Source organism: Athene noctua, chromosome Z (genome assembly GCF_965140245.1).
Source record: "Athene noctua chromosome Z, bAthNoc1.hap1.1, whole genome shotgun sequence".
Classification (NCBI taxonomy): Eukaryota; Metazoa; Chordata; class Aves; order Strigiformes; family Strigidae; genus Athene; species Athene noctua.
Genome location: NC_134077.1, coordinates 54,523,330 through 54,541,845, shown reverse-complemented (window position 1 = coordinate 54,541,845; position 18,516 = coordinate 54,523,330). Strand labels below are relative to the sequence as shown.

The following is an 18,516-nucleotide window of genomic DNA, read 5'->3' as shown; positions in this document are numbered from 1 at the left end:
CATCTTTCCTGTAGGCCCCCTTTAAGTACTGGAAGGCCACTGTAAGGTCTCCCTGGAGCCTTCTCTCGGGTGAACAACCCCAACTCTCAGCCTGTCCTCGTAAAGGAGGTGCTTTAGTCATCTGATCATCTTTGTGGCCTTCCTCTGGACCCACTCGAGCATGTCCATATCCTTATGTTGGGGGCCTCAGAGCTGAACACAGGTGGGGAGTGGGCAGTTCTTCATTCTTCCAGTCCCTGTCTTTGCCTTCTGTGGATGGGGCAGTGTGGCTGGAGCACTTGCCAGTGAAGACTGAGGCAAAAAAGGAATTGAGTACCTCAGCCTTCTCCATGTCCCGGGTAACCAGGTCCCCCATTTCCTTACGGAGAGGGCTTGCATTTTCCCTAGTCTTCCTTTTATCACCAGTATACCTATAGAAGCTTTTCTTGTTGCCCTTGGCATCCCTGGCCAGATTTAATTCTATCAGGGCTTTGGCCTTCCTAACCTGATCCCTGGCTGCTGGACAGTTTCTCTGTATTCCTCTCAGGCTACCTGTCCTTGCTTCCATCCTCTGTAGGCTTCCTTTTGTGTTTGAGATTCTCCAGGAGCTACTTCTTCATCCGTCCAGGTTCCTGGTGTTCTTACCTGACTTCCTCTTTGTCAGGATGCATCGCTCCCGAGCTTGGAGGAGATGATCCTTGAATATTAACCAGCTTTCTGGGGCCCCTCTCCCCTCCAGGGCTTTATTTCACAGTACTCTGCCAAGCAGATCCCTGAAGAGGCCACAGTCTGCTCTCCTGAAGCAAGCTTGCTGTGTGCCCTCACTGCCCTAAGGATCCTGAACTCCCATTTCATGGCCACTGCAGCCAAGGCTGCTCTTGAGCTTCACACTCCTCCCAGCCCCTCCTTGTTAGTGAGAACAAGGTCCAGCATAGCATCTCTCCTCATTGGCTCCTCTATCACTTGGAGAAGGAAGTTACCGATGCATTCCAGGAACATCGTGGATTTTTTATGCCCTGCTATGTTGTTCCTCCAGCAGATACCAGAGTAGTTGAAGTCCCCCACGAGGACCGCGGCTTGTGAACATAAGGCTGCTCCTGTCTGTCTGTAGAGAGCCTTACTCACTCAGTCTTCCTGGTCGGGTGGCCTAGCAGACCCCCACTATAACATCGCCTATCCCTGTCTTCCCTTTAATCCTGACCCATAAACTCTCAATTGGCTCCACATCCATCCCCAAGCAAAGCTCCTAGAGGGCGACGCCCCCTCTCCTTGTCTTCCCTGCCAGTCCTTCCTAAAGAGCCTGTATCCTTCCATTCCAACACTCCAGTCATAGGAATCTGCCAGTAAGACTGCAGCCCTGCAGACATGCATGTCTGCTCTTGTTTATTGCCAATGCTATGTGCATTTGCACAGAGGCATTTCAATTTGCCCCCTGATGAAGCTGACTTACTGGCTGGAGTGTCTGGAATTCCTCTGTGCTGCTCTTGAGGTGCTCTCCTGCTGCTGTGATTCCTCTTCAGGCTCTGGGCATCTATTGCTGGCACTGGCATTGAGGTGGTAGGAGTGGGATGGATTGAAGATCCCCTCCCCTGGAAACTTTAGTTTATGAATGATCTCTGACAGAAAATGGTTTAGGCATTTAATAATATTTGAAACTGAGTAAAAATAATGCAGTGTAGCCTCATGTCTGATAGGTAGAGCTGTGCTACTGAATTCTGCTTTGAACAAAGCCACTTGGAGAGATTGTGAGTTTCCATATTTTCACTTAAATTGCGTTAAATTTGCTCACTTTGCAAGTAAAGACTCGGTTCTTTTTTTGCAAAGTCCTGCAAGCTAAAACAATCTTCACAGGAATTAAGAGCAGATGAAAACTAGTCATTTAGCTCCTACTGCACTGTATTCAGTAATTTTTGTTTTACTGAAGTCAGTTGCCTAGGAGGTATTTTGTCCAAAACACAGGAAAATACCTCGAGACAGTGAGAAATTAAGCAAGTTATTTGTAGTTACAGTTTGTTCCTTTTTCTTTTTTCTTCACAGTGCTGGGCAATCAGCATAGCTAACACTGTTAGTGGTCACTAGGAACACAGGACATTAGGAGTATATTTTAACTACTCTGCAACTTTATTTCAATCCTGCTGTTAGTTTACTACTGCGTAGGAGAGATTGCTGACTTGTTTCACTGCTCAGTACTGACAAGTCTTACCTGAAACATAAAAGCAAATCCTCCAGGTTTGACTGTGTTGGACAGGACAGTTCTTCATTTTGGTGCAAAATGGCTTCCTCCACAGTGATAAGCTTGTAACTCCTTCTTGACCATGCAAGACATTTGTGTTTCTCCTAACATACAGTTGTCCTGTGGAGTAATACCACTTAAACTCCCATCACCTAAGCAGCAGCACTGCTGAGCTAGGAAACAGTGAAGAAACTCGAGTGGAACACTCATTTGTCTGCCAGCAATATGTAGCTTTTTGAAATAAGCCCTTAAGACATGCTTTTTCCGATTTCTACTAAGAAGGTTGCATACCATTTTACATGTTTGCTTATCATCATGATTCATATACTTGAATGTTTCTGTATCATTGCCAAAGGAATGAAAATCCTGGAAAATGTAAGGATGGCAAACTAGTTCTAGTGCAGGGCACTGAGAATTCATCTGGCTTTTGCTACCTTCTTGTAAACAATCAGAAAAGTCTTTCCTGTCTTGAAAAATGTGACAGCAGCTCAAGGACAGCCTTTGGTGTTTCTCCAAAGAAAGCAGCAAGAGAAACAAAGTTCCACATCATTTACAGAACTAATTACCATCTTTCCCATTTTCATTAACATTAGATGTGGATGTACATGAATACACAGCAGAGAAGATTATTTAAAAATGCTTATCTAAAATGGCTTAGTTTTTTTAAAAATATCAAGAATGTGTTAATTTAACCCCTAGATGACTACAGTAAGTAGGCTTTCCTTGCCTCATGCAACTAAACATTTTAGTGATAGACAGTGCTGTGAAAACCACAGTTCCAAATTAATCTTGTTTTGTTCAACTAGAAGTCCTTTAATTTTAAAATTCTTTATAGTAGACATACAGACCCCTTTTCTCCTAGAAATCTACCACCCTAGTTCTATTCATGTAGCACCTGAAGCCACTAAGATTGTATTCCTTTATGCTTCTGAACACTGTTCTTACCAGCTATTCAGACCCCCCCTACTGTCAGAGGTGTAACAGGTATTATGCTTTGTACCACAGGGGTCTTGATTATGGAGAGGACAACATCTAGCTCGCTAGTGAGAAGCCCAGTCAGGTTTGGGTACTCAACAGTAATACAGTCAAAACAATTTGTTTTAAAAGAATTCTCTGGCAATATATTAATTACCTCAAGGATTTTGTTTGTCTGGTATTTTACCAGTATCAAGTCAAAAGCTGTTCATTCAACTTGAATACGAGTTTCACTCTACATTTTATACCATTAGAACATACGCTCTTTAACAATCGTCTCTGCTATATACCTGTTTACAGATCAAGTACTAAGAAAATGTCCCTTTTACTCAGAATATGGGTAAACATTTCGATGTTAAAACATGCCATTTTTTGAAAAAAAACCCCATATAACCCGTTTCCCAGTACTTGTCAGTTAGAAGAGATGCTCATACCTCCTTTTCTCTACTTACAAGCATTTGTTTTCCCTGCTATATCAACTGTAGTAGCCCAGACCAGTTAAAAGTCAAACCTCAATGGTGAAAAAAAAGAGCAACTAAGAACTCCGTAATGGAGATTAGTACTTTTCTCCAAAGAATTCAAGCTACCTATGGCAAGTCTATCAGTGAACTGTTCAGTATTTAGGCTTAATAGGCACTATTTGACTTGAGCTCTGCTTTTCACTTGATGACAACTAGCTCTTTTCATACACAGAAGAACCAACCTTCGCTTGAATATTTAGACATCTTAAGGTACAGAAGTTGTAAGCTAGTACACTGAGGAATAACACCACAAGAGTAGTTACTTGATGTATTAAAATGACATGTATTAAGAGAAAACCAAGACAAATTTGTATTTTCTGAAATGGAATTGCTGGTTGGAAAATTAGTTGTGTCTGTCTGCTCCCATGCTGTCTCAATGAAGGTTGATTCATACTCAGAAAGACTGCTCCAAACACAGGTGTGAGTCAGAACAGACAAATACAATCTTCAAAACAGGTGGCTACACACAAAGCAGGCTGGACTGCAGTTAAGGGTGTCTTAGTGGTAGTAAAGGGTATTTCTACGTTATAGCAAGTAAACTAGTTTCTAGTTTACATTCTATAGTTAGAGAAAAAAACAAAAACCACAGAACATTAAAAACATGATACATTGCACATAATGTAGGACTTAGACAGGTGAAGCTGTAGTTGCTGAGACATTGAGATGTCTTGTAAATGCTTAATCCAGTTCACCTTCTTCAGAAGCCTGTTGGAGATTAGTCACTTTGAACAGCTGAGATGACTGCTGTTCTCTAAGACAAGCATTTGACTTTCTACTCTTTAGCAGAAGATAAGGGCTGGGTGGAGTAGTCATAGTACACCATGTCAGATGGTTTCTGTTGTGAAAAGTTCAGGAGTTTGAATTTTTATACTCTGAATTTGGGCAAGTTAGTGGTAACTGAACCATACTGTAGTACTGATCCTGTGAGCAGGAGTCCAACAAAGCTTTCAGAAGAATCTTCCTGGCTAATCTCTCAATGAGAAAACACTATTGTCTTTTTTTTTTTTTTTAACCTGTAAGCTAAGAACACAGCCAGCACAGTGTTTCAGCCTGGTTACAGATAGTGTAAGCTAGCAGTGTCATTTAGGAAGCTCAGGAAAATATATCATACTGCATAATATCTAAGGACTACAATCATGCTTTCTGAGTCTATCTACACTGCAGTAAAGAAGTGCCACAGTGGGCACAAGGGTAGACTGCAGCATGGGCTATTTTTCATCCTTACCATTATTTTGTCAAGGTAAGCTCCTCTTAAAACTAGGCTATGGATTTCTCTACTGCATTGTTCAGGGGAGACATCTTGTCCTTAGCAGAGCAGTCTTTCCCATCTACCACCCACCCACACATATGACTGGACAAGTTAGCTGACTTCAAAATTACCACATTTACTGCTAGCTGGTTTCAATTTTAGAATCAGTAGGAAGGAAAGAGTCATTGCAGAGGTCGAGCTGCTTTGAAACAAGCCTCCAGAGATTTAAGATTATTTTTCTCATCACTAAAACAGGACTAAAACTTCACAAGAAAATACTATTTCATTTGGGCCCTTATTGAAGCCTTGAAGATAATCAAAATAAATCTATTTGCTCTCATCACTGCTGTGTTTATATGAAGAGGTGACAAAGTTGCATCACGAACCTCCTTTGTTCACAACCTGTCGTTCTTCACCATGCTCAGATAAGTGGTTCTTCATATCTTCATTTTGAACTAATTAGGAAAAAAAAAAGGTACAAAAATCTCTTCAAGAGGTATAAATAATAGTTGTCAATCTAGAAAACAATCTAGAACACAGCAGGAGAAATTCTAAAAGGACTGTTAAGTTCTTTATAGTATGGTAAAGCTACAGCTACTGTCCCTCCCTACCACATGTTAAACAGTAGCTTCAGTAATGCCATACAGGAAGTAAGTTCCACTGTCACCATGAGGTAAAGCTCTTAAGAACAAACAGAAATTAGCTAGCTATATCTGCTGCAGTATACCATTCAAAATATCTTTAAATTTTCAGCATGTGGTACTTAGTTAAAACTTTTTTTTCTTTTTTTACCATTTTCAATCCCTGCAAGTGCTGCTTGCTTGTCCGTTTCTGATTCAGCTTCATTCTCATCTAAATTGTAATCAACATCCTTGTCTTGGTTCAGTGCTTCATGATCCTGTTTGTCTGGAAAAATGTTAAAAGTAATTAATTTTATGCTAAACTATAAGGTCACCTACATGAGAAACAGTTACTGTAACAATGTATTGCAGAATTCACTTTGCTGCTGAATGAATTGCTGTTTAGAGTAGGTTTTCATATTATTTTTTGTTTTGAACTGTTAAATTTCAGAGCAGCTTTTGCTGTAAATCACTTCCAAATAACTAGATAAAAGGGGAAGAATCTTTTGGGATGCAGAAAGCTGTGAACATAGCATTAAAAAAAAAGAGTATTTTATGATGTGCTAACTTGACACAAAAAGTGCTTTTCTGTAACTGATTTTCTTCACCCATTCATTAATTCATCTCAAGTAACTTTTACTGACTATCTTAAGATTTCATTATATGGAGAGGATTGTCAGAGAATGTAGAAGAAATCTTTCTACCTTAGGCTCCTTTAGCTACAAGGAACCTATGCAGTAAGGTACAGTATATGTGTTGAACAGTCAAGCCTGAAGAACATCCTGCTAGTCTTTCTAGCTCACAAAAGCTCTGACCTTTCACAGGCTACATGGCAGTTTTTTCTTGCACTAGTTGTGTAATTTTTCTGCTATTTATTTCTGTTGAAACTGAAGCAGTTTAGGTAACCTGTATTCATATCTCTCTGAGGGACAGACTGCTCTGGCCAGCATCTTTTTGGAGCAGCTGGAAAAATACTTCTTTTGCAATGCAGATAAGATTATATATCCCTGCCAAGTTACTACTCATGATCCTGTGAATGTGTTTGTTTACTAGAAAAAGCATAAACAGCACTTTTTGCGGGCATCAGTTCCTGCTCTGACTGCCATAAGGCTTCCTCTTGATTACTCTGGGCTGCTGGATTCACCTGAGACAGAGTTCTTCCAGACAGACAAATGGATGTTTAGATTCTGGTCAGGTTTAGGCACGTCAGTGTTCTGCTGCTTGGTGCTGTGCAGATGTGGTTCAGGGTCACATTGGGTAGATGCCAGAAAATGGCACCTCTGCAACATCTGATCTGCAAGTTTTGCAGACTCACAATAATAAACTTCAGATTCTCAGGTATAATTTTATTCATGCTAGCTTATTCTGAAATAGGGATAGCTAGCATCTACACATTGACATTATAAAAGACTATCTGCAAAACATCAGTATGTAGTATCTCTCTACTCATCAGTGCTTTGGATGGTTAACATTTCATCCTTTTTAAATGTATCATATTCTTACAATGCCTCAATATTACGAAGTTTCAGGGCTAATTTCCCCAGATGCCTTGTACAGAGAATGGAGAGAGAGACAGGAAGGCTGCTATAGTGGTGCAGAAGAACCCAGCCTGGTAGCTCCACATTGCACAAACAGAGGCTTCCATCTTTACCCATGGACTGTAGAAGACTGACCAATCTTTTATATTTCACACTAGCCTTTATGAAACCTTATGAAACCTAAGTCCGGCCAGCTGCCACCACTGTTTCAGAAATCTTGCCCTATTCCACACTTTCATTTCTTTAACATTCTTAATACATGACATGATACCAACCAGCCTTTCCAGGGGGCAAGTCGTCCTGCTTAGCATCATAATTTCGGAGCTGTTCCTTCTCAGTTTCCTCACTGGCAGCCTGCTCTGCTGCCATCTGTAACACATCTTGCCCAGCTGCACGTTTTTCATCTTCAGACAGATTCATCTCCTTCTCTGACTTGGGCAGCATATCCTTATGACCTGCAGCAGCCTTGAGTGAATCCTGTGGGTTTTTCAGTTGACTAGAAAGCTTCTCCTCTTCTGCCTTAGGCTCCTGTTTTCTGATTTCAGCTAGGCCATTTATTCTTTCTATAAACAATAAAAATGGTTCCAAGTAAAAAACCTAATGCCTTTCAGTAGTGGCACAGGTTAAAAACCTGTAATAAACATTGCTTTAGCTTCCTCATCCAATTCTTAGTTTTGCTCTGAAAGAATATCTTTCAACTACATCAGTTCCAAAGATAAAAAGAAGACAACCCATGTTTTTCCTACTGGGAGCAGCTAAAGGATGAGACATTGTTTACTATTATCAGATTCACGCTTATACTTAGAAATTTGATATGTGCAGTTAATAAATGGGGCAGGTGAAACAGAGCAGTTTAAATAACAATTGCAGTGTGCTATATAACCATAAGGTTTCTGTGTGTTACATTTTGTTACTAACAATAAAACTGATTTGGTGTTCAAAAGTAGCTCAGGACAAAGCAGTCACGTGGGCAGATTTGCAAGTAAATCAAGGCTGTTCTTATTTTTAAATATGAAGAGAAAGTGCAGGAGGGCTATTAATTTTAGTAGACATTACAGTATTTTTTCCTGGTGTACCTGTGTTTTTAACTAAAAAAATAATGATAAAATATGCCTGAATAAACTATATTTAGATGTTGTCTTCAATTGCTAGCTCTCTAAAATGAGACTTGCATGCTCTCAAGACTGTAATTTAAGATAGCATGTAAGAATAATTAAATAGGAAACTGAATTTGTCACACACAGTACTACGCAAGACTGACGCATGAGGATATATCCATTTTAATTAATAGTTTCTGAGACTTTAGTGCCAAAAGCAACCATTAGGTTAACTAACCTGAGCTCCTGCGTGTCACTTGTCTTACTTGCATTTTCCTCAGTGACAACTGTGTGTTTGTTTAAAGCCTAACTTTCAGCTATTCTGTAGGGGCGGGGGGGGGGGGGGGGGGGGGCGCGCAGTTGGGTAGTAGGCTGGATGTGTCAAGCTTATTAAGAAAGCAGATTTTAAACATGCTTGAAAATCATTGCTTCCAAAAGCAGGGTACCTATTAAATAAGGAATATGACTCCAGAATTGTAAATATTTGTATTTTCCTTTACATGCATATGTCAATTACAACAAAACTGAACCAGTAGGTATGCTAGTAATAAAAATGCTTGAATAGATATTATACCTCTCCACAGCTGGAAAATTGATTAAAGTTCAGTCTACCAGTGTCATTTCTTCCATCTTAATCTTGTGTACAAAAATGTTTTTTAAATGTTCAATTAAATGACAAATGTTCTTAACCAGTTGCTAGTAAGATAGTGATTTACATCTCACCTTTAGCCTGCAGTGGATCTGTGTTTTTTACTGTAGGTACTGCTTTAGGTGCATATTCATTGGGTTTCTGGTGTTCCAAGTTAGCCTGCTTGGACTCGGTTTGCTTCACAGCTGGCATTTGAGTATTAACCTATAAAGTAAATGTACAAAGATAAGCATTGGTCTATATAACTACTCTTGGATTTGGAAAAGGTGGAAGTTAAGTAAGAATTCAGTAGGGGGAAAAAAAATCTGAACACAGAAATACTTGGATTGAAACTTTTAGTGGTGACGGAAGTACCATGTGATCTTGAATCTGCAGTGATGTTTCTATGTAACAGCACAACACATTGGGAGAATTTAACACATCACCTTTAATCTAATCGCAGCTAACATTGAGGTTACTGTTGATGGTTAAGTGTTTCACAAGAAGCACTATCTGTTACTCTCTGAGGGTCACAGAACTGTGACCACGTATTTCTCCACTGTTGCCCTGCTACCACATCACCGTCAACAGAGCAAAAAAACTGATGGCATTAACTACTGTTTGTAATCTGCAGGGACAGGTAAATTGAGTTTGGGCATAAGAAGACTTAAGTCAAGCAAATCTGGTCTAAAATTATGTTGAATGTGGGACTAGGAGAACAAAAACGTAAATCAACCAACTAGACAACAGTAGCAGTTTAACATAATGAAGTTAATTTAAGAATGTATTAAATACCACTGCTAGACTGATGTCAGCATCTGAGGTGCTTAGATTAATGGCTAAGATGTACACCACATTGAAGATCTGATTTAGCAATTAAAATTCTATGTACAACTTTTATTCACACTAGCATTTAACTGGCTGAGAGTATGTCAATTCAGTTCACACATACAGTGAACATGAAATGTGCCTGGACCCTGTGCTGCACTATGCCCGCTTCAGCACAAAAACCCAGACTGTTCTGAAACTGTTCTATGGGGACTTTTTGTTGGGTTTTTGTTTTGTTTCAAAAGATGCAGAGAAAGAATAAGCATACAGACATTTATAGACATAAACCTTTTTATACCTGCTACTATACAAATGAACGGGAAACTTTATGGTACAGAAAGTTATAGAGTCAACAGAAAGTTTTCTGTTACGCTTGTTGGTAAGACTGTAGCTACCCCTTATTTTAAGCAGATCAGTAATAGGTTGTCAAGTGTTCATGCAGTCATTTGGAAAAATGTCTGCAAAAAGAAGGTAAATAGCCAAGAAGCCGAAGTTGTAAAGGATTTGTAGAATATGATTATTTTGCTGTTTTGAAAATGTTTAAGCTCCGTCAAAGAGAGGCAGAACTAAAGACCTTGTTGGGTCAACACCATGAAGTCCAACATCAACAAGTAATCAAACATTAACTTTTACAAAAGCTTGAGAAGCAAGTATTACCACAGAGTATTTGGTTATTGCAGTAAGGATGTTCAAAAGAACTCCATCTTCCTTCAGTCATTGAAACAAAAATGCTGTATTTAAAAATGCTTTTTTTATAAATAATTCAGACTCTTGAGGTCAGTCTACAATGGAAATCAGCAGAAACTGAACGTAAGACCATTTATGTTGGGCATAAATTCTGTAAAAATACTGAGCCTGCACTTAATAGCAAGAAATTACCTCTTAGTTAAACATGCAAAAGCCTTTAACTTATCTTAAATTTCTATCTCAGTGTACTATTTTTAATGAAGGTGTCAAATAAATTAAAAGAGTGTATACTAAAAATTTTTCAAGTTCAAGTGGCTGGATAAAAAGATAGTAATTGGGACATGTTGTATATTCCTCAGCCAAGAAGTATACGTCATTCCTTAAAATACAGAGTTGTAAGAAAAGCTGTATATTAACCAACCAACATTCCAACATTCCATTTTCTTTCTCTGTTTCATTTTAACTCTGACCTTTCCATTACATAAGCATGTACATCATACAAACAGGAATTCTTCCAGCTTAAAACACTAGCCAAAACCATACATAGATTTCCTCAGGGTCACCTTGTGGTTTTGATAAACAACTCATCTTTTGTACAAGCAAAAAGTTGCAATCCTTTGGCAAATAAACAACTGAGAAGGTTACAGCTTGATGTAAACTGTCACAGATACCAGAGAACACAGACAGAATTTATTTAGGCTGTAGCTATATTAGTGATTATCTCAGATGGAACCATCTACAGATTAAAAGGAGAATAGATAACCTGCCCTGACAAACCTGCCTGCTCTGAGTAAAGACTGCCTCCAGCTATGGGACTTGTTGCAGGAGACAAATCCTGTGGAGGGGCTTCAGCTAAACTCGGGTTCCTTCTGGGATGATTTACCTTCCAAACTGGGAATGGTAAAAAAAGCCCCAAACTGCAAAGCAAACAAACAAAAAAGCATCTGGTGCAAGTAACTGTAATGACAATCTGCAGCAAAGCCATACTAGAAATTAAGCTGACCACCTCTCGTATGGTCTTCCCCACATCAACTTTTCAAACAGTATTTTACATCTTGACATTAAACAAGATACCCTTGTTTGTCAAACAAACACCCTCTCCAAATGATGGGCTTTTTATTATTATAATGTATTGTACTATCATTTTTATTTACTTATTTGACACTGTGGATAAAAATCATTGACAAATAAGAGCTTCCACTTCCTTTTTTAAAGGGGTAACTGGCTAGCATTTCCTGTCTAACACTTCATTCATCTTACAATTCTCATATAATGGAGGTTCCCAGAATAAAAGGTCACTAACTTCAGCAGTTCTCTCCCCCACCATTTTACATAAAGGACTGGACACAGACTGAAAGCATTACCTAAACACCTAGGCGTCTCTGGGAAGATGTTTCAGTCATTTTCTCCCACCCACTTCCGTCTATTTGCAAAACACAGTTTCAATCCTCATTGTGTTACCCTTTCCACTTCAGAAGTCGTCAAATTGTTTTGAAATGAGGAGCTAGGAAATTAAAATAGGATATAGAAATTAGGCACTCAAGAAATGAAGGTATAACTTAGGTTAGAGATAAAGGTGGAAGACTTAGAGATCAGGCTAGGGACTAGAGGCCTATTATTTAAAAGATAACTAAGATTAAAAGAGGATAATAGTTCATAGTTGATGGGCCAGAGAGCAGAACAATATGGAAACCTTGACTGATGGAAGCTGTGAGAGAATGCTTCCTGATGGAATAGGAAGACAGCCCTAAAAACTGGTCAAAACCAACCCTACGGTCCGGCCTGAGTCCAGGAGGCTACAGGGACTGCGCAAGAAACCGAGGCAAAAAGTTCAACAGAGAGGAAGAGGAGCTACTTCATCTCTGCGACCCCAGCCCACGACCACTGGGACACTGCGCAGACGCAACTAGGAGCAGACCGGGGCGGAACTTATGAAGATGACTTTCAGGCTCATCATAATACGAAGCGAGGACAGGTCATGCCTATGTATAGGCGTATTGTGAATATGTAATGCTTTGTAGCATAAAGCCAAGACAAGGTGCCACGAGAGGTGCGCACGTTTGTGGTGGAATGACCCCCCGTGTGCCTCAGTGCTGAATAAACATACATACTTTATAAACTTAGAGGTTGTGTTTCCGCAAGTCATTTCTGGCACCCCAGATGGGATGTGATCTGCTTGCCTGCAGGACTGACCGAGGAGTGGACGTCCTAGGCATGCCCTGAGTCCTTTTCTTGGAGGAACTCTGCTCCCAGCCACTCACTGCAGGGGCAAACAACAACCATCCTCAGCTGCAGACAAACGGTATGTCTAACAAGGGAAGCCAATAAGTCGTACGCTTGGCTGGGGCCACTGGTAAGTCGTGCAGAGACGTTTGGCGTACAGCACAGTCCCCATACAGGAGGAGGGTACCCAGTATGGTAAAGGGGATTCGCTGACAGATAGAGCAGCTGCTAGTGATCTTGGGAGTAGATCGAGTGAATCCTAGGTCACTGCATCCCAGTTTTGGGAGCCAGGAAGGACCTGCTAATGACTGTATAAGAAACAGGAGAAAGGTAAGCGGAACCTCTTAAGTGGTAAAACATTAACAGCTGTTAGAGGGATATCAACTGGAATGTAGTAATTGTGCACATAATTTGTAAAATATCTAGGAATTTCATGTATGTTTAGGAAACCGTACTACCACCTAAAAATGTTTATATGGTGTGCCTGGTACTGAGAGATAACATCAGTGAATTGTGGATCCAAGAGTGAACAACTCAGATCAGTTATAACGGACATTATATTAAGCTAGCTTTTAAATGGATGAATGAGTATCTGTGTGTGTGTGTATGAGACACAGCACAGCTGCGAAGCCAGTGTGGAGTTCTGATCCATGGTTCCATGTTCTCCACGAGGATGGCCTGAGACGAACCAAGTGAATGAAGTGTATGTCAGATTGTAAAAAGTGTTATTTGAGCCTGTGATTAATTTAATTAATTAATTAAACTGTGTATGGTGCCCCATACACAAACCTGAGGTTCTTCTTGTAATCCAATCTTTGTGAATGTTTTGACTCTGGGCGAAACATTTAGGTGGAATTTGGAGATGATTTCTGGTGTAGTAAATGTCAAGGGAAGCGGTCTGACTGGGACAGAATCGAGCGCTCAGGTCACCTTAAAGGATCCTATTGTGGAAACATAGGAAACCTACAGAGACAGTAGAAGGAAATTAAGGCAGAAGGAATAATCTAATAAAAAGGAAAATGCGTAATACTCAGGATAAAGATGTTTTAAAAAGGAGCCCCCTTGGTTGCATATTGATACATTGGAGGGATATTGTCAGAACCAGGGGTACAGACATCAAAAAACTCTTAGTAAGGATTGTAATCACTGGTGGCCAATTTACAAATTAGATAATAAAGCAAAGTGGCCACTTAATGGGTCAACAGATTCTAACACCCTCTTTCAGTTAATATTGTTTTTAAGGAGAAAAGCAAAACAAGATAAAGTATCATATGTGTAAATGTTTTTCACTCTGAAATTGTCCAGAGTGGCAAAGGGACTGTGGGGTTGTATGACCACAGGACCCTTTAGTACTGACCCTTAAACAAGATAATAAAAAGGAACTTAAAGGCAAACTGAAGCGGTGGTGCTCGGTGTGTAGTATTCGGCAAAAATGCACTAAAATAGATAAAATTCACCAGACACCAGAGCAAGATTTAACTGATTTGTTTAAGCCTCCCCCCCCACCACAGGAACAAGATGTGAACTCAGATGGAATCCCCACTCCCCCAGGCAGCCCGGTATCCTCCCACACCAGGCTGATTAAGGTACCTTTTTCCACTACTGATTTAGAGGCGTGGAAAAAGCGTTGTTAAGGACTACCGTAATGACCCGGTGAGTGTAACCAAACACTTCCGTTTATTATAAAACAACTGATCTTACTGTAGGGAATTTGGCTGAGGATTATTATAAGACTACGAGAGGAAATGTTAAAAAATACCTCCCCCTCCAAGATCCAAAATGAGAGGCAAACAGATCTGCACATATGGAAAGATTGCGGGCATATCAGGAGTGGATTGTAAAAAAAAATAAAATAAAAGGAACTATATTAAGGTAAAAGGGGCAACTGGCCAAAGTGAAAAGGCATATTTTTGCAAACTCCTAAAGTATATGCCTAACTCCCTGAAAGCACTTCTGAGGAGAGATTTATTAGAACAATTGGGTGCAATAGTTAAATTTAAATGAGAGATTACTCTGGAGGTAAATGACCAAGAGTTTATACAAATAGTGAGCTTATCTCTAACTAGTTTTCCCACAGAAGGAAGAAGAAATTACTGACCAGGTATATCTCGGAGTACGGGCTACTGACATACCTGCGAAAGCAAAGAATGCCCCACCTGTTGAGATCAAACTTAGAGAAGGGCAACAGCCGGTAAGAATCAAGCAATATCCTCTGAAGAGAGAGGATCAAGAAGGGATTCTGCCAGTTATTCCATAAATCTGGCAGGTCACATTGGGTGGTTCAGGACCTGCAGGCAGTGAATGAGATAACTGAAGATCTCTACCCAGTGGTGACAAATTTATAACTGTACTGACACCTGAACTAACCTGTTTTACTATTTTAAACCTCAAGGATGCTTTCTTTTGCCTCTCTCTCCATGAAGCCAGCCAGAAAATATTTGCATCCAAATGGGAAAAATCCTAAAAGTGGACATAAAACTCAAGTGACTTGGACAGTGTTACCACAGGGGTTTAAAAACAGCCCTACTATATTTGGCAATTAACTTGTGAAAGACCTCGAGTCATGGGAAGCTCCAGCCCCACCTGAGAAAGGGAAGCTGTTACAATACATGGATAATATCCTGACGCTTGCATGACTTGGATGGTAAGCCTGCTAAATATTTTGGGGGGCTTCAGCGATACCAAGTGTCTAAGAAAAAGGCCCAAGTAATGCAGCACAAAGTGATTTATATGGGTTATGAAATTAGTGCTGGAAAAAGAACTTTAGGACAAGCTCGAAAAGAAGCAATATGCCAGACTCCAAGACCACAAACAGTGAAAGAGTTACAGACTTTCCTAGGAATGACTGGTTGTTGTCAACTATGGATTTATGAACTGCTTGTCAAACCTTTATATGTATTGACAACCACTGAACAGAAACATCTTCAGTGGAATAAGGAAACTATTACAGGCCTTTGAGCTACTGAAGAAGACCCTGATGTCGGCTCCGGCCTTGGGACTCCCAGATGTAAGTAAGCCATTTTTTCTTTTCTCTCACGAGAAGCAGGGGATTGCCCTGGGGATACTAACACAAGATCTGGGCCCATATCATCGAGCAGTTGCCTAAACAGTTGGATACAACTGCCAAGGGTTGGCCTGGATGCTTGCAAGCAGTTGCAGCTGTGGTACTGAACATCCAAGAAGCCAGAAAACTCACCCTGGGCCAGAAAGTGACTGTGTTAGTATCCCATACAGTGTCTGCAGTGCTGGAGGCAAAAGGTGGACATTGGCTTTCCCCACAAAGATTCCTGAAATATCAGGCTGCAATAGTAGAACAAAATGATGTAGAGATTGTGGTTATAACACTGTCAATCCAGCCTCTTTCCTCAGTGGGAACACAGGAGAACCTGTACAACATGACTGTCTAGGAACCATCGAGGCGACATATTCAAGCCGCATGGACTTGAGAGACAGCCCTATGGAGAACACAGAGAACTGGCTCATGGATATAAGTAGCTATGTCCTAAGTGGTAAAAGACATGCTGGGTATGCTGTTACTACCAGCCAGGAAACAACAGAATCAGGGCATTTGCCCGTGAATACCTCTGCGCAAAAGGCAGAAATAATTGCCCTGACCTGCGCTTTAGAGTTGGCCCAAGGCAAGGCTGTGAATATCTATATAGACTCAAAATATGCCTTTGGAGTCGTACACACACATGGAATCATTTGGAAAGAGAGAGGATTATTAAATTCACAGGGTAAAAACATCAGACATGCAGAGGAAATTCTGAGACTGTTGGAAGCAGTCCAGCTTCCTAAAAAAAGTGACAATCATGCCCATCAAGGCACACCAAAAGGTGAACTCGGATTTGGAGAAAGGAAACGAGCTGGCGGACAGAGTGGCAAAACAAGCAGCCAAAGGAGAGGTAAAAGTAGAAGGAGCTTTAATCCCTGATGGGCAAATTTCCCTAGAGGGTAAGACTAATTATACTAAAGCAGATCAAAAACTTATCACAGATCTGGAAGGATCACATAATGAAGAAGGTTGGGCCCTCACCCCACAAGGGAAGACAGTCATTCCCTCTTATTTAATATGGTCCCTGGTAAAGGGAGGAACACCAGAAAGGACATTGGGGAGCAGAGGCCCTATAATTAGAGATATTAAAGCTAGAAATTTATATACTACAGTAAGACAAGTGACTCAGCAGTGTGATCTTTGCCTCCAGACTAGTCCCCAAAATACCCCCAGACTGGGAATGGGCCAAATTGGGAAAGGCAATGGGCCTGGGCAATAATGGCAGATTGATTTTTCAGAACTTCCAAGAAAAGGGGGTATCAATACCTATTGGTACTAACAGATACCTTTTCAGGCTGGCTAGAAGCATTTCCTACCAAAACAGCCAAAGCTCGCGAGGTAAACAGAATTAATACAAGAAATAATACCACGCTTTGGGGTTCCAGCAACAATATCCTCTGTCAGAGGGCCATATTTCATTTTAAAGGTGGTGCAACAAATCAGCCACCATCTGGGTACAGATTGGCAACTTCATACCCCATATCATACCCAGTCAAGTGGCCAAGTAGAAAACATGAATCATTTAATCAAACAGCAGATTTTGAAACTTGGACAGGAAACTAATTTGGCCTGGCCTCAGTCCCTTCTTGTGACCCTTTTGCACGTATGAACTAAGCTGAGGAGAAGAGAGGGGTTAAGTCCTTTTGAAATTTTGTACAGACAACCCTATAGCATACAAAAGGGCATATCCACACAAGCAGGGGATGAGACTATAACTTCATATCTGATTGCATTGGGTAAACAGTTCAATAAAATTAGAAAACAGGTATTTGGAACCCGAAACAAAGGATTAGATGGACCTGTGTGTAATATACAGCCTGGAGATTATGTATATATCAAGTCTCTTGCAGAAAAGAGTCTGGAACTGCAATAGAAGGACCATTCCAAGTACTCACCTTCTTTACATCAATTAAGGTCAAGGAGCAGAGTGCCTGGATCCATCATACTAGAGTGAAGAAGGCCCACAGATCCCCATGGAAGGTTACACAAATTCAGCCAGGAAAATTGTATTTTTTATGGTAATTTTGGTCAACGTCTATCCTGCTGTAGTAACATGGAATCAGAATTTTTTTTATAAGCCTTCTTCACACAATGGCTCAAAAAAAAAATTTGTCAGATTGCTGGGTATGCACAAAATTACCAAAAGCAGGTCAATTTCCTTTTCTAGGCATTCCCAAATTTAACATCCCATGGTTTACAAATACAACAGGTTGGGTAGGGGGACCCACCCCTCATGATCTGACAGGAGTATGAAGACCACCAGATGGTAATTATGAAGTTAACCAAAATGATGCCTTATATAATGAATCCAAAGCCCTCGAGCAGAAATGGGCAAATAGCACATGGCCATTCTGACAGCTGATAATGATGCAAAACAGAGGAAGTAATTCGGTCCAGTTCCTAAGCACAAAGAAAGGGGCTTATCAAACCTGCAACAATACTTACCCCAGAGGGTCAATAAGAAAAAAACAGTTACATGGGATGGGGAAATTCCCTGACAAGTGCCACGATACCGCTGAGTGGAAGCATGGTCCCATGGTCGAGAAAAGGTGCTGTCTACCACCAGGTTGGTGGTACTTATGTGCAAACGGAAAGGCTAGGAAATGTTTACCTCAAGATTGGTGGGGAGAATGTACAACAGGTATATTATTGACGATCTCATATCCCACTAAGGATCTGCAAGGTGTTTCACAGTGTCCAGGTTCAACTAGGATAGGGTCAAGTTTTCCCCAGCAGAGAGAGAGGGGGAAGGGATCTCCAGCCGGGTTGTTCATACCATGCTGACGTCAGGTCCAGGGGCAGGAAACTTTTTACTTTCGCTTTTGGTTTTGGGGGTTGCGACTCAAGCGGCTTGTTCCCTGACCATTTTGCGGTATTTCTCTG

General features: G+C 40.6%; 1 protein-coding gene across 3 annotated transcripts in view; it reads right to left on the bottom strand.

Annotated features, from left to right (window-relative positions):
• GOLM1 (golgi membrane protein 1) overlaps positions 1–18,516 on the bottom strand; it is a 62,336-nt gene that overhangs the window by 11,024 nt on the left and 32,796 nt on the right. For 2 of the 3 annotated variants that reach the window (XM_074932879.1, XM_074932880.1), the window contains exons 7-11: positions 8,936–9,065; positions 7,391–7,678; positions 5,750–5,863; positions 5,344–5,412; positions 4,441–4,543 (exon numbers count right to left, since the gene is read on the bottom strand). In XM_074932879.1, coding sequence (XP_074788980.1) covers positions 4,533–4,543; positions 5,344–5,412; positions 5,750–5,863; positions 7,391–7,678; positions 8,936–9,065 — 612 coding nt within the window. In that variant the 3' untranslated portion in view covers positions 4,441–4,532. Of the gene's footprint in view, positions 1–4,440; positions 4,544–5,343; positions 5,413–5,749; positions 5,864–7,390; positions 7,679–8,935; positions 9,066–18,516 lie in introns of those variants that run through there. The other variant, XM_074932881.1, reaches the window with a different exon arrangement.